At 43.8% G+C, this 24,211-nt stretch overlaps 2 protein-coding genes across 6 annotated transcripts in view; both read left to right on the forward strand.

Moving 5' to 3' along the window:
- The first annotated feature begins 1,637 nt into the window (after positions 1 to 1,637).
- Positions 1,638 to 7,467, forward strand: ercc4 (excision repair cross-complementation group 4). Its single transcript, XM_034571142.1, has 10 exons — positions 1,638 to 1,970; positions 2,473 to 2,653; positions 3,430 to 3,625; positions 3,727 to 3,934; positions 4,069 to 4,249; positions 4,356 to 4,487; positions 4,576 to 4,680; positions 5,027 to 5,693; positions 5,788 to 5,900; positions 6,479 to 7,467. Exons 1-10 carry the CDS (start codon positions 1,794 to 1,796, stop codon positions 7,219 to 7,221), a joined length of 2,703 nt encoding a protein of 900 aa, XP_034427033.1. The 5' UTR covers positions 1,638 to 1,793; the 3' UTR covers positions 7,222 to 7,467.
- Positions 7,468 to 8,434: 967 nt separating this feature from the next.
- mrtfba (myocardin related transcription factor Ba) overlaps positions 8,435 to 24,211 on the forward strand; it is a 36,563-nt gene continuing 20,786 nt past the window's right edge. For 3 of the 5 annotated variants that reach the window (XM_034571130.1, XM_034571129.1, XM_034571127.1), the window contains exons 1-9: positions 8,435 to 8,607; positions 18,210 to 18,464; positions 21,528 to 21,593; positions 21,758 to 21,813; positions 21,908 to 21,983; positions 22,249 to 22,416; positions 22,539 to 22,720; positions 23,083 to 23,196; positions 23,291 to 23,538. In XM_034571130.1, coding sequence (XP_034427021.1) covers positions 18,302 to 18,464; positions 21,528 to 21,593; positions 21,758 to 21,813; positions 21,908 to 21,983; positions 22,249 to 22,416; positions 22,539 to 22,720; positions 23,083 to 23,196; positions 23,291 to 23,538 — 1,073 coding nt within the window. In that variant the 5' untranslated portion in view covers positions 8,435 to 8,607; positions 18,210 to 18,301. Of the gene's footprint in view, positions 8,608 to 16,059; positions 16,148 to 18,209; positions 18,465 to 21,527; positions 21,594 to 21,757; positions 21,814 to 21,907; positions 21,984 to 22,248; positions 22,417 to 22,538; positions 22,721 to 23,082; positions 23,197 to 23,290; positions 23,539 to 24,211 lie in introns of all 5 variants that reach the window. The other 2 variants (XM_034571128.1, XM_034571131.1) reach the window with 2 other exon arrangements.

Raw genomic sequence — 24,211 nt, forward strand, 5'->3', positions numbered from 1 at the left:
AAGAAGTTCAAGCCTGAGGAGAAAGGCGTAAAAGAGGCGAAGACCACCTCCCTTGGAAAGTCCCCTGCAGGTATCTCGCCCGGTGAGACACCATCCAGGACTGTGAGCCCACCAAGCGAGGACGGAGCTGGCACTCCTGATATCGAGAGCCCGGCCAAGACATCTAATATCAATCTGGTATGTTACACTTACCATCGATCTCCTCTTAACACACAAGACCAAACTTCTCAGGTTGCAGTTCGATAAACAAAGTTTTGTAGAGAGACTTAAGATGTTCATATGTTGTGACTGACCTCACTGTCTGTTCCTCCCTCAGACTCCACCTCCTGACGAGCTGTCCGACCTGCCTAGCGAACTCTCGCGGCCGTGAAAATGTCATCATGTGAAATCTCATCAGGTACAGCACAGATATGACTCATAGAGCACACATGTTGAGATCCATAAAAGGGCAGTGAGACCTTCCCGGTGGCCTCGTCCTCATACTGATCACAGAGCAGTCATTTAGTGACCGAGAACCCTGCTGCTTTGATCTGTTTTAAGACTCTTTGGCGAAGGAGCGACACCAGTGCACATTAGTTATTTTGTTCTTTATCATGGAAACACGTGTATTTGATTTCTTTCTACAGACCATTTTAATGATGGAGGTCATGTTACATGTTGTTCATACATTGATGTATTGGTATTACAACCCTGTTCCTCTCTGTCTCTCTTACAGGCATCACTGAACATGCCTGTCAGAAAAAAAATCCCGGCCACGAATGCATCTTGCACATTTGGAGCCAGAGTCTGTGCAGTAGCATGGAGCTGCAGTAGCAAGCTCCCAGTGATACGTGCGCTCCACCAATCACGAGTAAATCTCAGCTGTCATTCATGATGTTTCATACTGTTTTTATAGCATCAAATTTGCTTTTGTATAATTTGTAACTTGTCTTAAAATAAAATTATAAACATGATTATTCTGTTGTTATTTTGTATTGTTTGAGCTGGGCTGATTTGAGCATGAATATCAGGGGATGTTGTCATCTCTAATGAAAAACTTCAAAGTTCCTCCTTTTTTAAATATAGCTTCCAAAACATGATACTTCATCCCGTCAGCTTTGAATAAGGTTTGTAAGATTCACATGTCGGTTAAACCCCACGTGCAGATTTGATGGAACTAAATGTTGTCAGTTGTTTTAAGGTCTTTCAGCAGATTAATGGTATTTTCAAGGATAGAATTGAGGATAAAATTACTATAGGAGAACAGTGAAGGTTCTTGTAGTTTGGACTAAACCTGCATTTTAAACAAATACTTGTTTCTCAAGATAATCTTGTATACAAACAAGATCAGTACCTCACCGGAAGCACCTAACCCCACTGTCTCCCTTGTGAGAAAAGTACCCATAATGCTATATATTAGTATAACTGAGAGAAATACAGAGAGGGATGCTATAATAACAGAGCTCATTTTCATTTTGCGATATAACATGAATATAAAAAGATATGCAGGTAACCATTTTATTTATACACTATAAATAAAAATAACGAAAATAAAATCAAAGTGAAAACACCACACAGGCCATAATAAATAGCATAGGCGACATTTCTACCTGCTATAACACTCCGGGTCAAAAGGTGGCGCTGTTGATCTTAAATTACCGCACTCACAAGCCACTTGACCGGATGTGCCATTTCAAAACACTGAACGGCAGATGTGGGAGCTCCGTGTTTAGCTTCCTCGCGATGGTCTGCAGCGGCTTCAGCTGACGTCTATCACCGGTGCTGTGCGACTGCGGTGCGGTACAGGCTCCAACATGGCGGGCCCGCTGCTGGAGTTCGAGACCGAGATGTTCCTGAGTCTGTTCGGCTGCGACGGGCTGCTGGTGGCGGCGGAGGGGATGGGGATGGACCGCATCCTGCTGCAGTTCATGCGGGTTCACTCGGAGAAGGACAGCCTGGTCCTCCTGCTCAACACGACCACCCCCGAGCAGGTCAGCACCGCACGGGTTAGCGTAGCCTGCTGGTCCGCTCGTTGCTAGGCGATGTGGGGGCAGCAAGGTGGCTAATGTTATGTGATGGGAGCGACTGACCAGTATAACAAATGACTGGAAATATTAAAGTACCAGTGATTCAGTGACAGACTGTATGATAACAACACATAACCATCAAGTCACAACAATCAATTGTAGTCAAAATTATGAATCTGGTTTTATAGTCTACAAACTCAATGCAGCGCAATGAATGATAGGAATAAAAGCATTTATTTTGATTGGTGAACCATGTGACAGAACAAAACCTTGATGTTAAAAACACAACACATACTAATGAAATCCATGTGTGGCTATTTTTTACTTTACTTTGGTGACATTGGAACACAGTACTTTAGCTCCACCTTGGTCTGAATGTGGGGGGGCACAGTTTCTGTCGGTGATAGCTCCCTTGCCACGGCCCCTGTTCAACAAACGCACCTTCCCACTCGTCCTCCCCTCTCAGGAGTACTTCACGGAGCAGCTGCGGGTTGAGGGCGTGACCCACCTGCCCAGGACGGTGACCAGCGACGTCCAGAGCACGGAGCGCTACACCGTTTACACCGAGGGCGGAGTGCTGTTTGTCACCAGTAGAATCCTGGTGGTCGACTTCCTCACCGACCGCATCCCTGCTCATCTCATATCAGGTCAGAGGACCAAGCGATCGTGGCGAAAATCACTCCCCTCGTTTGTCTTTTTACAATGACGTGATTTTATTTATTACAGTAAACAACGTTTGTTTGTTTACTTTTTACCCTCTACAAAATCATAGTAGGTCAGTTATTGTTAAAATCTTAATGGAGGATTAATAATTGATACTAGTAAAGTTAATGATTCCCTCGGCCCTAGTTGGGACCATTGAGATTTGAACTGCTAACAGTGCTGTATATGTTATTAATAAAAAATAAACTGTACTTCTACTAACACAATCCATCACCCAAATGTGAACACATGGGAATCCACTAGAACACTAGACACTTTTAATTCTGTTATTATCAACAGAGTAAATACACAATCATCTTTAATCATAACCAGTAGAGAAACACAATCACTTTTTATAAAACTAAATCTAAATTTATGGCTTGATCATGGCTCATAACGCCACCTAGTGTTTCAAACCGTCTTTGAAAAAGTGAAACCCACCTGATCTCTGAATCTGAAAGCCGCACTCATTTTCAAATTCAGAAACTTAATCAAGAAACCAGCACATTGTCAATTGTACGAGACGTCCCTTATCCTCTCCTGTCTCTCTCACACACACACAGGTGGAAAAGCATTTTGTTTATTTCCAGGGAGAGACACATCAGCCAATACTTTCATATATGCAGTATTTAAATGTGCCAGTATATTGTCACAAAAATGTAGCTGTTGTTACACGATACAGGTGGTTATATTTTCCTCTCTTAATTTACTAACGCTTCAGGCATCCTGGTGTTCCGCGCACATAAAATCATCGAGTCTTGTCAGGAGGCCTTCATCCTTCGTCTGTTCAGACAGAAGAACAAGACGGGATTCATCAAGGCCTTCACCGATAAGGCCACAGCCTTCTCCTCCGGCTTCTGCCAGGTGGAGCGTGTGATGAGAAACCTCTTCGTCAAGAAGCTCTATCTGTGGCCCAGGTATGATGAGACAAACTTTTTAACATGTCATAGCAGGGAAGGGGAGTTGTTCTCCGACATCCTTCTTTACCTTTGCTCTATTTACCTGCATCATTCAACAGGTTCCAGGCATCAGTAAACACAGCACTGGACAGGCATAAACCAGAGGTGGTGGAACTCCATGTGTCGCTGACGCCAGCTATGAGGGCTATTCAGAGCTCCATCCTGGACATTATGAGCGCCTGTCTGAAGGAGCTGAAACGCTACAACCCTACACTGGAGGCTGAGGACCTCTCACTGGAGAACACGCTTGGAAATGGTTTTGAAAAGGTCTGTTGCTGTGTCACTGAAATATGACACATTAATCTGCCGTGCGACCAAATTAGCCTCCAGCCGATATAGTGAATTTAATAAAAGTGTTTGAACTTAATCGTTTGACTTTGACCTTCTCTTACTCATCCCAGACCATCCGTCATTACCTGGACCCCCTGTGGCACCAACTGGGAGCCAAGACCAAGGCCCTGGTCCAGGACCTGAAGGTGTTGAGGGTTCTCCTGCTCTACCTCACACAGTACGACTGTGTCACCTTCCTCAATCTGCTTGAGTCGCTCCGCTCCAGCCAAAAGATCTTTGGCTCCAATTCTGGTAAACTAAACTATTTACCAGCTTGGAGTATTTAGTTTAAGTGTAAAAATGCATCATGAGACTCTGTTTATCCCTGTTTGATTGCATGAGTTTATTGTTGTATCAGGGTGGCTGTTCCTGGACTCGAGCACTTCCATGTTCATGAATGCCAGGGGTCGTGTGTACCGCATGAGTGAAAGCAAGAAGAAACTCAAAGTGGGGGCAGAGGCTGAGAAACAGAAGTTACCCTCGACCTCAGGTGACAGACATGTGAACAGATCTCTGACAATGTGCTCCTCAGACTAGATATTTGTTGAGTTAACGCTTCGTGTGTGTGCGTGTTTCAGATGTGAAAAGAGTCCTGGTGCTGGAGAAGAGCCCAAAGTGGGAGGCTCTAACTGAGGTGCTGCAGGAGATTGAGAGAGAGAACAAGAGCTCTGAACATGAACCAGGTTAGAGTTCTACTTACTACTACTATTAATGACATGATAATATTGAATATTACTGCCTAATCTAAATTCATGTTACTAGTCCAGGTTACTTGGAAGCTGGAACTGCAACAAGCAACAGAAACATGTTGTCTGATTCCTTTCATTTAGGAATGTGATACATTTAGGCTTGGCATAAACACAGGCCTGTCCTTTTAGTCAGTGCAATTAAAATGACAATGTTAGAAAATGTCTATTCAGATATAGTTGAATCCTAATAACAGATATGTTTAACAAGTCCATAAAAAGGTTCTGTGGATATTTGTCTTGTACAGTATATCCGTCTAACTGCCCAACATGTTGCCCACAGGCCGCGTCTTGATCTGTGCCAGTGATGACCGGACTTGTGCCCAGCTGCAGCAGTACATCAGGCGCGGCTCTGAGGGGCTGCTCAACAGACTGTATGCTCGCACAATCGGTAAACGGGACCCTGCTGCTGCCGCTGCCCTGGAGCTCGACTCTCACAAAAAGGGCAATGGCTGGCCCAAAAGAGGAACCAAGGGGAAAGAGCCTGCTCAGAAAAAAAACACAAAGTCCGCCAAGAGTAAAAGCCGACCATCTCTGACCCTGACCCAGATGGTCGGGAAGGGAGAGACGGCGGAGGCAGCAGCGATGGGCAGCAGTGGAGACGAGGAGGAATTGACGGAGGACGAAGAAGGCGAGGAAGGGCAACTGAAGCTGGATTTGTCATCTGACGCTTACTATGGTGTCCTGAAGGAGCCGCTGACTGTCATCCACCCACTGAAAGGCTGCACTGACCCCCACAGCTTGACGCGGGTGCTGCACGAGGTGGAGCCCAGTTTTGTGGTCCTGTACGATGCTGAAGTGAGTTTTGTGCGACAACTTGAGATCTACAAAGCCACTCGGCCTGGAAAAGCACTCAGGGTGTATTTCCTCATCTACGGAGGGTCGACAGAAGAACAGAAGTACCTCACAGCACTGTCTAAGGAAAAGAAAGCATTTGAACACCTCATCAGGTCAGAACAGTTTCTTCACTTTGTACGTTTCGTTTAATTTAGGTTTCTCCACAGTATCCGGTCATCATTGGTGCTTGTGTGTGTAATTTTGCAGGGAAAAAGCTACCATGGTCATACCAGAGGAGAGGGAGGGACGAGAAGACACCAACCTCGATCTTGCTAGAAGTTTAGAGCCTGCCAACGCCACCACCAACACCCGCAAAGCAGGTATGACTCTATCAGTTCACTACATTTCTCAGGGAGGCTGTAAGTCACTCACAGTTCGGGGTGCTGAGACAAAGGGGTGTTTATAATGACATCAGTAAATGCGGCAGCTACACAAAAATCATGACCGTGTATTAATTTGAATAAACAATAACATTTTATACCAATTTTTAGAACATCTTCAACTACAATTGACAGCAAACTTTAACTTTAACTGGCTTTAAATAAAATAAATCAAATATAGTTTTTAAGACATATCTAATCCACTATTACTACCTTTCTAAATCTGTGATCATTACTGCCTAATGGTATCCAAGTCACGTTCCAAACTTCTACACTGCACTGTATCCGGCCTACACATAAAATACACTGAATCTTCGAAACTGAAATGAAATCTTGTAAAATTTAAAAATTGATGAACTTTTTTGCCTCGCAGTTTCAGTCTCTCACCTGTAGGTGGTGCTGCAGCCGCCTCATTATGCTCAGCACCCAGCACTTCAGACATGTTTTTCTATTTTTTGATTCTCTTTGAATAAGTGATTAATTATCTTATTTTTCCATTTCCTGTTTCCAATGACCAGGAGGCCAGGAGCAGCCCAAAGAGCCCTCACGAGTCATTGTGGACATGCGTGAGTTCCGCAGTGAACTCCCCTCCTTGCTGCACCGCCGTGGTCTGGACATCGAGCCTGTCACCCTAGAAGTCGGTGACTACATCCTCACCCCGGACACATGCGTGGAGCGCAAGAGCATCAGTGATCTGATTGGCTCTTTGCAGAGCGGCCGTCTCTACACCCAATGTCTCTCCATGACCCGTTATTACAAAAAGCCAGTGCTGCTCATTGAGTTTGACCCGGCTAAACCGTTTTCCTTAATGGCTCGATCAGATTTCCGTCATGAGATCTCATCTAATGACGTCTCTTCAAAACTCACCTTACTCACTTTGCATTTCCCCCGCCTGCGGATACTCTGGTGTCCCTCCCCACATGTCACAGCTGACCTCTTCCTGGAGCTGAAGCAAGGCCGCCTGGAACCCGACGCTGCAGCAGCTCAGGCAGTCACAGCCGAGTCGGACACGGTGGCTGAATCAGCCGGGCTCTACAACCCAGGACCTTATGACTTCCTGTTGAAAATGCCTGGGGTCAATACCAAAAACTATAGGGCCCTGATAAGAAATGCTGACAGCCTGGCAGATTTAGCCAAACTCAGCAAGGACAAGCTCGCAGAAATACTGGAAAATGCGAACAACGCTAAGATACTGTACGAGTTTCTGCATAATGTTGCTGATGTTCCTGCTCCAGTGCAGAGGAAAAAAAAGACATCATAGGAATAATATGTTTCTTAACACCATTGTAAAGCTGGATGAAAGTTAAATTTCAGCATATTATATTAATGTGCAGAATGAATCAAAGTAATGCAGGTTTCTCTCTTGTATTTTGGAATTACTCTGTAAATATATGCAAGATATGGAACTTTTATCATATTCTTAAAAAGTTGTTGAAATAAATAAAATCTTGATGAATTTTGTAACTATTTATAACCTGTCATTTCAAAATAAAACTTTGGACTGGACAGTACAGCTTTTATAACCTGAAAGGATACAGCACACTCAAAATTACATTTAACACAATCTAATTTCAAATATTCTACTTTAAAAAAATTTTTTGCACTTGTTTTTAATGGAAGATGATGCCTCTGGAAGGATGGCAGTAGCAAAAATGAGTGTTTCTCTAAGGACATTTTGCAGCTAAATGTAATCAGTCAAATATAAAAATAATAAAATATAATCTTCCAGTAAACAGTAATTAGGAAAATGTGATCTTTTCATACATTTAAAATATATAAAAATATTTTTTTCTTGTGTAGTACTCTTGTGTAGTACTTTCTATCGTCATTTTCAATGGAATTTATTATGACGGAAGCAAAGGAAAACATACTAAAAGTAAGGGAACTATAGTTGAAACCACAACCTCTCTCACTGTGCTGTTGCTTTTGTGCACAATTTCAACATGGGAAGTTGTACTTTGCAATCGGTTGAGAACACAAGAGTTATCATGTTTTACTTTGTCTGCAGAGCTCTTTAAATATTTTATTTTGCAAGCACAGTACTTAACCTACGAACATAAGTAAAGTTTTTACAGAAAAGAAATGGATGGTTGGATGCATGGATAGGTGAATGGACTTGATTGAGCCCAAACTGGGAAATATTTGAAAAAATAAACAAAGATTATATGCCACATAAAGAGTCCACATTACAAAGATTACATAATATCATATAAAGTATTTATAAAGTAGACGTATAAAGATTACATAATACCATATAAAGTGTTAATAAAATAGATGTATAAAGATTATATAACACCTTATAAAGTGTTTATAAAGTAGACGTATAAAGATTATATAATATCATAAAAAGATTTTACAAGATTCTCTCTATACAGTTGAGGATAAATTCTGATCAGTTCATAGGACGGTGATCCCTGCCCTCCGCCACGCCCCCTCGACGCTTCCTGTCCGGCCGCGTCATTACGTCACCAAGCATCCGAACCCAGACCCAGTCGCAGCCATTTTACTCCGTGAAATAAACTTCAATCTCGGCGCTGGAGGAGGAACAAAAAAAAAACAACAAGTGCAGCAGCTCGGCGGGAGGTCATGGACACGTCGCTGTGAACCAGAGCTCGGGCGGATCCGGGTTTCAAGTCCTCGCACTTCGGTAAGACCCGACTCCCCGGGGCGCCGCTGTCTTGTTTTTAGCATGTTAGCCCGTGTTAGCTAAGCCGGGCTATCTGGCGAAAAACGTGAGGGAGGCTGTTGTCGAGCAGCGTTGGCGATGTGACAGGGACGCAGCACGCCCGGGCCGGGGGACAGGAGCGTGCACGGCGAGTATCAGACTGTACTTTATCTCCGGACGTGTTTGCTAGTCCCAGAGACGAAGGCCAGGGAGGCGCCCCATCGTGTTGTTTATCACCGGGGCAGACTGCCACTCACTCACCTGTCAGATTTCAACTAGCTAACCTGCGGTAGCTCATCCCTCAGCAACCCGCCCTCCTCCACTGAGAAAACATGAGCTCACTCAGTAACACTCCCCTGTTTCTGCTGTTCTAACCTGCTAGTGTGTGTCTGTGTGTGTCTTTGTGTGTGTGTCTGTGTGTCTGTGTGTGTGTGTGTCTTTGTGTGTATCCCAGTTGTTTGTTGTCGGGCTGAATGCTGTCTGAATGCTGAATGAGGCGGCGCTGCTGCAGCAGATCCTCGCAGGTCTCGGTCCGTGTGAATCCCTCAGACAGACAGATCCAGGCAGGATGTGGCGGTTTTCAGAGTCGAACCCCGTCCGGCCACACAGCCTGTCATTGAAAAGTGTGAAATCACAGCGTCCACTTCTACACCGTGCAAATGGCTGGATGGCAAAGTAATCATCCTCCCGAGGCTGTGGGGCCACGGATCCCTGTGTGTTTTCTACCTCCCAGTGCTGCTGGAAGCCAGATCACTTCAGACCAGGCTCTCCATGCCTCCCCCTGTGGCAAATTACATTAAAATAAAACCTAATATCAAAATGTACACAGAAGTGTCCTTGTTTAAAAATATAATACCTAATACTTTTCCCCTTGCAGCGATTGTGGAAATCCGACTCGTACGGAAAGGAAGGGGGTTTTGGTACTGACATGCTGTAGTTATCCATCTGGCAGAAAACCTGCAACCGAGCATGCTGGGCCTTTTATTCACATCTGAGACACTGCTTTACATAACAAGCCTGCATAACACTTGATTGCAGGCAGCACAATCTAACTTGCGTTCTTGCGTTCCCTCTTTTCCTAGGTGTGGCTGTCCTATTGTTTCTTTGACTGCAAGCCATTAAAACCATGTGTGTGTTTTTGTTTGGTCCAGTCTTTTTGTACTGTTTTTAAGGGCTTCTAGTTAACAAAGTCCACAAAGGCAGCCAGGAAGGAAACAACACGACATGTGAGTCTGTGGGAACAGAGCGGAGCGCCGACTCTAGTGAGTGAGCCGCAGCGATGACATCATCTCTGTCTTATCTCTGGATAGAAGCAGACTTGTTTTTTTGGACAAGACATGGTCTATTTAAGGCCCAGAAAAATGCAGAAGCAAACTGTGGTTTGGCACAGATTGATTCTCAGGCTATGTGTGTGTTTTTGTGTGTCTGAGTTTTTGTGTGTCTGTATGGGAGGGGTGGCTTGTACGTGCAAGTTTATTTAACAGCTCTTTTATAATACAGAATTAATGGCTTTCAGGGTTAAGCGATACGAGCAATATAAATAATTCCATTACACAACATAACTTAAGCAAACTTCTGTTTGACGTCCATTGCCTTTAACTAACCCCTCTAAACCAAGATTAGTTGGTATATGCAGTAAGGGTAAACCTGCTAAAAAAGGTGGTTGTAACCTTTTCCTTGACCCATAGTTTTTTGCCCCGGTGAGTCATGTTCTACACCTCGAAAGGGCTAGAAACCAACATGTCGGAAACCTCGCTGTCTTAGTGTTGTATCCTGCAAGATATAAAGAACAAAAATAGCGGATGCACATTCAAACAAGTATACAAGCCTTCATTGTTATTAATGCACCGTTATTAACGTTGTGCCGGAAAAGGTGCATGGTCAGTGCTGCCAAAATACAGACAGAATAAGAAATTAGCACGTTCACCCAGGTGTCATGTTAGTGCCGATTGAAAACCTGCGTCTACCACAGTCATGTGAATATTGTATCCATTCCCATTGCAGACAAAAGCCAGATGTTGGTGGGTGTTAAGGTATGTTATTTGACCAGTTCTCAACATTCCTGTCTGCTTTAGATTTCATGTTGTGAGGGTTAAATTAGTTGCTTTTTTCTTTTCTGAGATTCCCAGTCGCCCAGACTAAAGGGCGTTTTGTTGCAAGACAAAGCCTTTGTTTTATAGGTTGGCCTATTTGTTTCATTTTACAATTGTGCAATCATGTCAGTGTTTGATCACAAGATGTCATGGTGTGTTTATGTCTTTCAAACAGAAACCAGACCTTCGACAGGTCAGTGGTTTATTAGCTCTTAATCCCAAAGCTGCAGATTCCAGTTATCTCCTGTCAGGTGTGTGTGTGCGTGCATGCATGTGTGAGTGCTCGTGGACTCTTTATCACTGAAAGTCTTCACAGCCAGGCCTATTTGGAGTAAAGTTGACTCGTGACCTCTTCTTGTCAGTATGGAAAGAGACTGGAGATGGGAACAGATGACTTCTCTTTCCTTGTTACTGTTGAAGATCTGTAGCTCTGTGGTGTTAACGGTTCCTACTCCCTCGGATGGCTCTGCAGTTGTTGGGCTTGTTTTGCTGAAAACATGATTGTGAAATAATCGGGTCGGTCTCGGAGTATTGTCTTTAACATCCCAAGTCCTATCTCCCATAAAATAACTCGGTCCCATCTTGTTCCGAAAGCCATCCCCAAGATGTCCCCACTTAAACTTCATGAAGCCTGTCCACTGCACCACATATGTCAGGGCCTTTTATAAGGCCGTGAGATAGAGTGAGAATAGCCTCGGGGCGGGGGGCACACACCCACATACAGTTGTCAGCCTGCAAAAATGTTGACTCAAATAATAACCTGGCTGAACTCAATCAAACATAAATGAAACTTGAGGCCGGTGATTATTTCCAGGTCAGAGAAGCCAACATGGTTAATTTGGGTTGGTCCGAAATGCTCGTGACTCATTTAGCTCCAAACTAAGCATTGGTAATGTGGAGAAATAGCTTCAAACCATCTTCAAAGTGCAGTCAGTTGGGTAATGGCTGCTTTAATGTCCCACAACTAAAATGTCTCCAAAGCAGGATGTATTTTTAGCTCTTCCATTGAGAGCACAGGGATATGAGGAATGGCATCATCTGATGGTCGTTTGGTTGAGGTTGTTGAGGTTCCGAGGCTTTTCAGGTCCTGACAGCCTCCCTGCTCCATGTGCATTGTCCAGTTTTGGTGATGACAAAATCTGACCAGTTAAGCCAGTTTTCCACGGCAGTTTGGCAGAGTTCGAAAACGTATTCTCCCTCCATACACACACTGGTTTAAACTTTTGCTGCCTCTGGCTACATCCACATTTCTATGTTTTATTCTTAAAACGCATCACTGTTGCTATGTGTATGCTTATCATCCACCCGCATTTGTTTCCTGATTTGGTTCTTATCAGTCACGACTAAACTGCTAGCAGTGAAGCCAAACCGTTTTAAGTCCGTATCAGTTGCACCTCGTTGTCGGTCCATGGAAAGAAATCCCTGATCATACTTTTCCCCATTGTTGTTTCTTTTTTTGTATTTTCTGTGAAGCTGGGCATAGACTTTACGATTTAAACCCTTTTTCCCCCCCGATTTCTGAGTCTTATGACTCTTTTAAGAGCAGCAATTTATTGCTTCTGACCGAAGGTTCGATAAATTTCGGACATGTTGAAAGTTTTTACCAGACAAATTCATCCTCTCACCTCAGTTGATGCAGAGACTTGAGTCGATTCCTCAAATTCTGTGCCTATTTTCCTGAATGTGCCTGCGTGAAGTGGCAAAGATGGTGAAAGTGAACTGAACTGCTAGGACGAGAGATTAAACGTTTGACTTAATCACATGACGTAGCCTCTATAATTGGCTTTAGTTTGACACAGTCTGCACTGACTCTGATTGAGGCCACACTGTGGTGTACACGTTTGTAATTACTAGTCAATAAAAAAACATATGGGGCCCTATCCTGCAAAAGCGCAGTTAAATGTCCATTGCGGAGAGAGCATGACTGTGCGCTTTTGGCAAACTGTTGACAGGATGCGCCTGGCACATCTGGAAACAGGGACAAATTGAGCGATTGAGATGTATTTGGTGGTTTAGCGGTGGGGATGTTGTTAAACTTCACTTATCCTTCCCAGTAAGGAGAATGCGCACCGCACAACAGTGTAGTGTCATTTTTGTGAGGACTGACTGTACAGATCTCAGAGAGAGGAGGGGAGGGGGGGCTGTCACAAGGTGTACACCTGCACACACATGCAGTTCGCTCTCAAGTGCTACAGAGCCTGAGTGACAGGTACATAAAAGTGAGAGAGAAGTTCACTCCTGTGTGAGAGAACTACCACTCGGGGTATGCAAACAGCTGCAGCTGTGAGGTCTGTCTGTCTGCTTGGACAATAAAGACTTAATGTACGTAAGTGTGAAAGGGGGGGACTGAACAAGCACAAGGCAAACAGCGCTGCAGACAGTTCTCAATCAATGGAGCAAAACACTAACTTGGAGATCTCTTATGTTATTATGAGAAGTGTATATTTTTCTGGCTCATTATGAAGCTGTGGCGGGTCAAATTAGAATTTGGCGGGCCGCCCCAGTCTAGATAATGAATGGCAAACACTGGTTTGTATGTATGGGATCGTTTTTGTTTTAAATGCTAATTCAAAACAAAAACGTATTCGTTTTGATGTTGCGTCTGACTCCTTATCCACGTGGCACAGAAACCCATAGCTGTGTTGTTGTTATTTCAAGATCAATTCTCTGTTCAGATGCCGTGAACAGCTGTTTGTTTTGATGGCATTTTATGCGGTGAGGACTTTCGTAACCATCCATCTGAATCATGTGTCGAGCGAAACCAGCTGACAGGTTGTTGGCAACATGTTTAGCAAGACAGAATGCTGTGTGCTGACGGAGAAGGGATGGGTGCACTGGTTGACACGAGCGTGGGATACTGCAATGACCCTGCGTGCCACCTGTGCGCAGTTTAAAATGCTAAACAAACACACCCAGTGTCAGAATAATATAGCACTCCCCCAACTGGTCATGTGACATTTCTGCCGATTGTCCCAAAATGTTTATAGCTGTGGCGTCTTGTTTATGGTCGGAACCTCTGTGGGAAAAGTAAAACTGTACTACATTAGAGCGTAACCATAAGTAGCAGATGTCCACTCTCATTGTACTTTGATGACACACATGGTGCTGGTTGCAGCCATGCTGTTAAAAGAATCATCACGCAGCACCCGACATCTGGTTGTGCTCTTTGATTCTGCCATGGCAGCGCCGATGTTTGTCCCACAACGCCTCGTCAGCCGTGACAGTTGTTTGCTACTTCCTCTCTCTTTCACTGCTCCCCCTCTCTACTCCCTTTCCCTTTGCCCCTGATACATACTCCCACACAGCATGTATTTCTCCCTCGGTTGGAATCTTTACATCACTTTCTTTCTCTGGAATATATTCAAAGACGTTCCGATGCCATTTAGCCTACTTACCATGTATGGAAGTGACGATTGCTATCATTGTTGTATGGCCCATTGCTCGTGTTGTAATTGGAAACACTTGTGCCACCCCACAATACGGTTCACGTCCCCGTTTTACTTGTGGGACTTTCCGGTTGGAAATATTGTTACATTTTAGCTAGCTCTGGCTAACACTACGCTACCAGAAATTGCTTCTTTTACGCCACTCTAAAAACAGTACATAGTTGGCAACGGCAGTACAGTGCAACTGCAGAGGAACTCAGACTTTCTACGCAGTTTGACTTTAACACTTGCACAACGCAGCGGGAGATTCTCTACTCAGACGTGTTCCCAACAGCAACTAATCTTCCACAGGATTTAGTTGAGGGGTGGTGCAGCAGGCAGAGGCGGGGCATAACGTAACTACTCATCACATGTTTTTGTTTAGAGCACATCCACAGCGGCATTGGCTCTTAACACCACAAACTCGCTTGACATCTTCGTCTGTCTTCTAGGCGTTTTTTCACTCGCTGGCGGTGGATCTCCTGCTGTGTTTTCACATCGGCACTACCGGAGTGCAGACTTTATACAAGGGGGCCATGTGTGGGGTGTCCGTAGAAACTTGGACATTTGCATTCTTACATACACCAGTTCAGTGCATGTCTGAAAGCAGCTTAACTTTTACTTTAATCATCAGTAATCCATCTAACATACTTGGACTCTTTTTGGGGGGGCTTATTTTGTTATTTTAAAAGTCATTGCCAAAAATCTCTTCTTTGAAACAAGATGTTTACATAAAAAAAAAAAGGATTAATGACCACATTTTTAAGGAAAAACCTAATTATTAGAAGCATAAAATGTCAAAGAAGAATTAAAGTCATTGCAGTTCTTAAAGATTGTAGTCGGGGAATAATTGACTTAAACAAATATTACATTATCCCATAATGTTCTACAAAACCAGCATCTGCCTCTCTGCCTCAGACGGCAGTGTGATACTACATTACAGCTCTGAAGTAGTCAGCAGTTTGAAGCACCTGGGGCTTCTATTGTCTGTGCATGAAGGACCCACTTCCTTTGTCATAGAGACGGCTGCACGTTTTCCTAGCAACCTGTGAACATCAGCGTTCAGGCCCTGATGCAGCCTTGAGTGTGTGCTAGTTTCATTCAGACAGTTTGAAGTGGCACTTCTCTGTCTATCTTCAAACGCACCTATTCAAGCAACAATGTATGGTGCTGACAGCGCTGTGTATATGTTTAATTTAATAAGGCTTGTGTTCGTTCCATTTTTTTAAAGTAGTTTTTTCCAGAGATAGGAGCTGTCAGTTGGTTTGTTTGTTCGTCAGCAGGGTTCAACCTACTGAATGGGTTTCCAAGAATCTTAAGGTGTTTTCAGACATGAAATCTGGAAAATGTCCAGAGCCAATTTCCCAGTCGTTTGCCTTTCAAAGAACGCAGCAGGAGATTGTCAGCCACGTTCACAACAATAGAAACATTTCTAGAACAATCGGGTGAGGGGTGAAGCCTGATCATAGCATGCAGGAGGCAGGACATGACATAAAGATTCTGCTGCATTTTTGTTTACAGCACATGGCTCTTGAAAATTGAGTTGACATAAAACCTCTTTTTCAACCTAAGCTAATTCTATTTTACGAGTTTCCCTCCCATCATGTGTTTGTAACACTTTATCAACATGCCCACTCACTGCATTCTCATATGGAATCACTCTCATTCTCTGGACACCTTACTAGGGGGCTGGCAGGAAATGTTCTGGAAATTGTCAAGAGCAACTGAAATGTTAGAAACAGAAAAACTAATGAAAAACACGTCACAGGCACTGAACGCAGTGGTTTGTAGTGTGTGGCTAATATTACAGATGTCAACAAAAATAAATGTATCCTAGATGATCACTTTAAACTGTAGTTTCACGCTGGATGAATTTCGTAGTTTGTGATTTGTGCTCCGCTGTGTTTCTCTGTCAGGTTTGACTCCATGGCTTAACGTCACTCTACACAGGAAGTACCCAAGACATCTCTTTCCTCCGTCCCTTGCTGTCCTCTGCTACTAAGGGTAGGAATTAACTCATCATTATTATTATTTATTTGTCAGCAATTTGGTCTGCCCTCCTGTGGTTGTGGTTGCCGCTTGGCCATGTACAGTCAAGCAAACAAACAAATATGACTGAGGTTGTCATGGAGGTTGTCATGCACTCTAAATTTATATTTGTGTTCCTGTTTTCGTCATCACTCTTCCTCTGTATTTTGCTGTTCTTTGTGAAACCCTGGGCCAAACCAATACTGACAAACATCCATTTAAAGACCTGTAAATATGACTGGATTTCACTGTCTCACTTTCTCCCTCTCCAATTGAAATCGGACCTGACTGTGAAGAACATCCCTCAGTCAGGGTCAATGTAAGCAGAGTCCCTTTTCAAACAGCCTTGACATGGCCTAGATAATTTAAAGGAGGCTCACAAAGCATTTCCTGTCTTTGTAATCTGTTAAAGTTACATCTGACAGAGCAGAGACTTAAATTATTGAAGATGCTGTTGATGGACCACTGAGCTTGAACTGACACTAGTCAAGTTTTGAAGAGTGGGGGAGTTTTGAAGCTGTGGTCAGATTCAGCGCGCACCAGTTCGGATTACCAGTAGATGCCAAGTACACTTGGATAAACTCCCATCGTAACATGATATTTAATTGTTGGGACCATAGACTGTAAGTGACAGCTCCCCAAAAGCAAAGCAAACACATCTTCATCGCCATCTGGTGGCTGGCTGCAAAATAAGTTAGAAATCCCTCCTCCATGTTAGTTGATGGATCAAACTAAATATTCAAAGTACAGTTTTAATTAATGGTTTTAATGAATTTGATCCTATAAAACAGGATGGAATGTCATGATTGACAGCTGAAATAGGTCGAGCGTGTGTACCAACGAATCCTTGCTACCGCTGGTCCATCCCCCGACTCGAGCTCCAAATGCATAAGATGGCTGTGTTCATAACCGTGACCTTTTCTTTTCTTTTCTGTAAATTCTTTGTTTAAAAAAAAAAATATTTTGAATAAATGAATGTTGTTTTGGACCAATTTTTCTAAAATGCTACGTCCCTGCATTTCAAAACTTCCATTTGCACTGATTTAAGTGTCTCCTTTAAGTGTTATCTTCATTTTTCGCCACACTTTTTTTTTTTACCAGAGGAGTATTGCCAACCATGGTAGTTGGGGTAGATCATGTTTAGTGAAAACAGGAAGCACTGTTTCTTCTTTAACCTGTCATTGATTTAAGTAACATCTTGTATTCTTTCTTGAACGGAGAAACTGCACCATATATGATCATGTACTTTTTAAGGGATAGAAAAGAAAAGCAATACATAATAAAACGGAGTGTTAATGATTTGTTGTGTTTGGATGCCTTACATGAGCGTCCAGCAACCGGAGCGGACCACATTTACTTGTGTTGTAGCCAAATGTGTTCCTCTGCCGTCTAATGCCTTTGGCACTTATAGGCTCTGCAGGGAGGAATAAAGGCAGCCATAGGAACACAGTTGTTCTCAGCCAAAAGCAACACATCAGGACGGGTAGTAAAGAGTGCTTACGTCCTGGAATGGACAGTGTGGGTGCTACTGGAGAGCGATAAATAGCATACATATTCAGACTGAGCCGTCTGTCATCCTCTGGTTAAGAGGCTGTTGGGAAGCCATGGATACTAAACTGTTTGTTATGCTCCCCAAAATGTTTCCTTACCCTCTGTTTGAAACCGCCAGCAACGTCATATTCCAGATTATGAAGCCCGTCTTAACAGAGGGAACATTCATCCCCAAACTGGCGTTGTTTCTCATGAGCAGCGGTTTGAAGTGATTATTCAGTGTAATAGCCAACCCAGCTCGTTTAATGAATAATTTGGGCAGCGACTGAGCTCTTCCAGATGGCTGAAACGAAATGCCACTCTTCTCATTTCAGCTGTTGGGTGAAGTAGTCATACCAACTGGATGATTATTCTGAATTACTGTTCACGAGGAGCCCACAAAGTATCCCAGAGTGATGTATTCCTCCTGGGCAAGTTGTTCAGTGAAAGGAGAAGAGCATTCATTAGTTCCCTACTAACGCCTCATTCTCTTCTTGTATCCACGCAGGTAGCAGCGAGACATAACATAAAGGGACGGTGACTTACACCCCTGTTGCTTGTCTGGGACCCTCTTCAACCCCGCACCCCTCCTGAGGCGGGATGGAGCCCCAGGCTTGTCAGTGGCAGCTTGGAGCAGAGGGGGATTGTAGGATGTTGAGTCTGCTAGTGCCCAGTCCCCAGAGCGAGGCGGTGACCCATGAGATGGAGGAGCTGACACTGCAGCCCGCACAGAACCTACCTCCGCTCAGTGAACGCAAAAATGGTGAGTACATAGAAGAAGACACATAAACCGATCTTTCCGGCTCTCAAGTTGGCTCCACTCCAAAAAAGATTATGATTTGTAATAACATCATGATATTTGTCCTTTTAACAACTCTTCCAGCTTGGTGACGTATATATTCTCCCTGTTTAGCCTCAAATGCCCTTCATACAGAGATGGTCTACACAGTTTTCATTAATGCGAGTTCATCTACTCCCTAATAAGTTCCAAATGAAGCATAAAACCACGAGTCCTCAGCTCCTCAAACTTGCAGCAGCTTCTCCTCTGCAGTTCAAACCCAAATTATCGTCATCATGTTAGCCAGCCTGCGTGCTTCTCATCACCCTCATGACGCTGCTGTTGTTTTATGCATTCACCATGGACTGTGCCAGCCACTGATGGATGGGTACGTCATTATCAGACTTTAGGAGCGGGTTAGATTTGCGCTTGCATTTGCCAGTTCCTAATCATGGCTTAGATGGCGTAATGATACTGATCACTGTGCTCAGAAAAATCTTCATTTATCAGATGCAGTCACCAAACAAAGGGCATTTAGCCAGAGCTGTTCCAGACTAAACATGCAAAATCCTACTCTTCTGCTGCTGTAGTGGAGCTGGGGCCGAAACGGATCACAGCTTTCAGGGTTGTATGCCCACTTTCCCTTGAATACCAAGTTCTACCGGATAGCTGCTAGATTACTTTAAGTTGATATGTCACATATTATGCACCCGGCTGCTCCACCTCTCGCCTGAAGAGAACCTCCCGCTGTGTTGTGCATGTGTGAAAAGCAAACTGCGGGTAAAGTCAGGAGCCAATTCTCTGGATTAATTGATTGAACAGGAGTCGGTGTAGATTTTCTTTTAAGTGTTGTCATCTCGTCAGTTGTATGATTTTTGCGGGCAAAGTTCTCTATGACAAAAGATTATGTAATCACTGGTCTTACCCTGGCGGATACATGTACTCAGTTAATGTGTTACACATCAGCATATCTGTGGTGATAATGAATGGACAACAAAGTAATTCAGGCCAACTGTTTCCTGTCAGAGCAAGAGATTGTCTTTTACTGTAAGCTATGACGTGTCACCTCCTGTGAATGGAGAAGTATCTTTTCCCATGACCCATGTTTGATTTGTGCAAATCCTAACGTTCTACTTCCAGTTCCTAACCATGGCTCAGATGGCGTACTGATACTTATCGCTGCGCTCAGAAAGATCTAAGTTTTTCAGATACAGTCACCAAGCCAAGCAACACATCTTGAAGGTGGAAAATTCTGTGGAATGTCAATAGTAGTAGAACCCACACATCATCTCAGCATTTGTCATTTCCCCTCCAGTGAGAAGACACACAAACCTCATACTTTCCACTGACTAAGCCATCCCTAGCACTTCGCCAACAACAGAGCCCCTTCTGCATGTTGGTTTTAACATGCAGGTGTCAATCTGTCAACCTTCATGACAAGTGTGAATGTAGAGGACCACACTGGCTTTCTGTGGGGCAGGAGGCTCAGAAAGTATGGAGGGAGAGAAAAAGTGCTTCTCTGACAACAGAGGAAGATAATGATGTTCGGACTCAGGACTGAGTTTGTAGTGACAAGGACTGAGAATCTGGTCAGTAAGTGGAAGTCTATGAACTCAAGGTCAGTGACAGCAGGGACAACCTGTGAAGATGATTTAGGAAAGAGGAAATAGAAAATACTAGTGACTTTCTCTTGAGTTGAGGAATTTAGGAATTTCTTAACTGTTTACTAAGTGTAGCTGGGGACGAAACTGATCACAGCTCTCAGGGTTGTATACCCACTTTCCCTTGAATACCAAAGTCACTGGAAGCTATGACGTGTCACCTCCTGTGAATGGAGCAAATCTACACGTTATACTTAATTTACTTTATTGTAAGCTCCCTTACAAAGTCACATACAAAGCTCTGAATAACCTGTGTTGCTGCCACACACTTAACATTTAATGTTGTTACATTTTACGTCTGTGCTGAGTCAGATACTCGATTCTTCCTCTGTAGTTACAAGGAACCAGTGTAGTCTTCCACATCTGGCAGCATGGATTGCCCACAGCCAGAAAATTGCCATCTCAAACCGAGCTGAGTGAGAGAGCGAAGTAAGAGTCGAGTGGGAGGAGGGGGGGCTGTGGACTAGTTATAAAAAAAGATATAAAGGACGGACCCAGTGTTGCTTCTCTATCATTCTTAAAGGTGTTGCAGTGCTGTGGATTTGCCTCATTGATTATGTGTCAGTGTCTATAGTCTGGGCATAATACAAAGGCTGTCAAACTGGAATCAAAGTCAGCAGTAGCACAAGAGCATTGCCGGTATGGAGGTAGAGACACTCAGCAGCTGCTGCGATAGGTTCAGAGCAGGTGAGAACTCCTCTTCTTTGTTTTTATTGTGACGCTGTTTGCTTAACTCGGCTGCTCCAACTTGTCCTGGAGATCTGGAAACGATGCGGGTTAATCAGCCATGGGAGGCACCAGCTCGATCATTACATTTAAAAACCCTGATTTTTAACAGATCTAAATGAAAAGACTGAATAAATGTAGGGCCAATGTACAACTTTGTCCGCTAGGGGTCTATCAATCAAAACAATTAAAACAAAACAATTGGGTCGCTTGGTTTCCTTGTGCGTAAGGAACAACTACTGGAACAACTTTCACGACAGAACGCACAGTAAACAACAATGAATGATCGTGATACATTACGAAACACCAATACAAACAGTGGAAGGGAAACACAGCCAACTAGCTAACTGGCTAGCTGTGTGTTTTTCCTTTGTCATACGTCATTTGCCCCTGAAGTTATAGCAGAGGATAAAGCCACAGGTATTGCGGATATGACGCAATTAAAAAGCAACCAAAATAGAACGTCCTGTTCCCTTGAATAAACGTTTTACTCTGAGTTTGAACCTTGTTGGAAACAATTTATGTACACAAGTGTGTTCAACAATATAATGTTGACTTGTGTAGATAAAGTTCCATTATTGTGAACACGATATCTCCAGGAGGCATTCAACCACAGTTGATGGTCTTTTATAACTTTTTTTTTTATCTCTTTTTCTTTCAGTCCTGCAGTTGAGGCTTCAGCAAAGGCGAACCCGGGAGCAGCTGGTGGACCAGGGCATCATGCCACGTGAGTCTCAGCACTTCTTCATAATTCACCTAAAAGCTCATGTGGACTGGACATGTTTATAAAAACAAACACTGATAACTGAGATAATAAACAAATTAACTCTGTTTGTTTTAATCTGGATCACATTTGTTGTCAATGATATACTTTAATTACGTGTGTTGCAGCTCTCAAGAGCCCGGCAGCATTCCATGGGCAGATTCGCAGCTTGGAGAGAGCCAGGGTAAGGGTCACACAGTTTAGAAAGGAAGTGCTAAATATGAACTTGCAGCAATTAAGCTAGTTTACTAACTGTTCTGTCCCAACTTTTTTTAAAGACTGAGAATTTCCTGAAGCACAAGATCCGCAGTCGTCCAGAGAGAGCGGAGCTGGTCAGGATGCACATACTACAAGGTACTGATAATTGTGCAGTTCACAGTATGTACACTTGAGGTTTAATGTAGTGTTTCCTGTGGAGCTTTTAAAGCTGCCATCTTCACAAGGTAGCATAAAGACCTTCCTCCTACTGTACATATGTTTAGCAGTGGTGGGCCATACAAGCAACAACATGGCTGCCAAATTTAAAAGAAGTTTCCAGAATCAAACGCTGAAAACACGACATCTTTTAGCTGACACTATACAGAACGATATCCAATTTACTCTGTGTGACATTTCCCAGAGACCGGAGCAGAGCCCTCGCTGCAGGCCACCCAGATGAGGCTGAAGAGGGCCCGTCTGGCCGACAACCTGAACGAGAAGATCGCCCAGAGACCCGGCCCGCTGGAGCTGGTGGAGAAGAACATCCTGCCAGTGGATTCCAGCGTTAAGCAAGCCATCATTGGTGAGGGTAATGGCAGCAGAGATCTTACAACATTCCCGCCTCAATAAGACACACAACAGCAGGAGGAGTTCATAATACAGGAGATAATTGAGAGAGGAATAAAGTCTTTGTCTTTATTTGTCTCTCAGTGGGTCAGGTGAATTACCCTAAGGTGGTGGATGAAGACAGCTGTGATCCCCTGTCCCCAGAGCAGCCAGCCAGCCAGGAGTCGCAAACCTCTGTCCCCTCACCCGCGGAGAGCAAAGCACCAGAGACTCCATCTCCTGCTCCTGCTCCAGCACCTCCACCACTATCCAGCCCCATATTTCAGGTTAGATAATCCTGTTGTGTCATGGTTGGTCACCTGTACGCGAAGAGTAAAGCCAAACTCTCTAGATAGTCGTCAACCAGGGAAGCAAAATCACAGGCTGCTCACAGACCCAGCTCCCAGAAAATCCTGCAAAAGCAGTTGACAGAATTTCCAGCACAGAAATGTTGTTTAAAAAAACTCTTATCCCTACTACCATTATGCAGCTCAATTAAAACAAAGGAGGAACTAAAGGACTCATTGAGCTGAGAATGCACACAATGCTTTGTATTTAGTATTTCATAATTATTTTGGTATTTTTGTAACTCTTGTTACTAAACATTATTTTGTATTTTTCTGAAACGTTTTTTGTCTTTTTAATTCAGGTCCTCCCAGTTGCTACAAAAGCACCGTCAGACTTTATGAAAGTGATCTCTACCACTGAGTTTCTTGCCACTCGCCCAGCTGCTCCCTCGAAACCAGGACCAACACTGGTGAAAGTGAGGGCAATGATTTCTCCCACCTCTCTGAACATAATAATGCCTCAATGCTGTTGGCCAAACTGTATGTTAAAGCATTTCCCTCCCACCACAGCAAAGCCAGCCGAAGACAGCCTCAGAGAAGAGTCGCAGTAAGAAGGGCAAAGAGCCAAAGTCCAGGATTAAGAAGCTGAAATACCACCAGTATGTTCCTCCGGACCAGAAGCAGGAGGCCAGTGAAGAGCCCATGGACTCGTCTTATGCCCGACTACTGCAGCAGCAGCAGCTTTTCCTCCAGCTGCAGATCATCAGCCAGCAACAGCAGCACTACAACTACCAGACTATACTACCAGCACCACTCAAGTATGTATACAAAACACGACAACCACACACTATGACTGCCATCGCCAAAATGTGAAGAAAAGGGATCATGTTGTATTTTTCATAAACATATCGCTCTGGGGGGAGGTATGTTGCTCCAAGTGAAGGAGTTTAAGTATCTCGTGGTCTTGTTCATACGTGAGGAAAAGATGGAGTGCGAGACGGACAGGCGGGTCGATGCCGCAGTAATGTGACCGTTGTTGTCGACCGTTGTGCTGAAGAAGCACATGAGCTCCACGGCAAAGCTTTTGATTTACCTGTCGATCTACGTTCCAACCCTCACCTCAATCACAAGCTCTGGGTAGTAGTGGAAGTAGTTTGGCTCACCTCCATGATTCTTAGTTTAAAATTGCCTGAAAGCAAGCCAAGCCAAATATTGTTGGTTTCAACAATCCAGAGGGCCATTAGCTAGTTTCCGATAACTACTCTTTGTCTAATCATATTAATGAATAACAGGATATTGTTTTACCAGCTGCTGTTTTCACAAATTAACTCTCTGCGGCTGCATGGCAAAGCTCTCTGTGTACTGTGGTTTGGTTGACTGCCTTTGTTAGAGAGGCACAGGGCACAGGATGGATGGTCCGCTCACATGGGAGACGATTTCCTCTGTGTTTCCTCTCGTTCCAATTCTCTTAACAACAATATTCTTTTGTCC

This window comes from Hippoglossus hippoglossus, chromosome 19, assembly GCF_009819705.1.
Source record: "Hippoglossus hippoglossus isolate fHipHip1 chromosome 19, fHipHip1.pri, whole genome shotgun sequence".
Classification (NCBI taxonomy): Eukaryota; Metazoa; Chordata; class Actinopteri; order Pleuronectiformes; family Pleuronectidae; genus Hippoglossus; species Hippoglossus hippoglossus.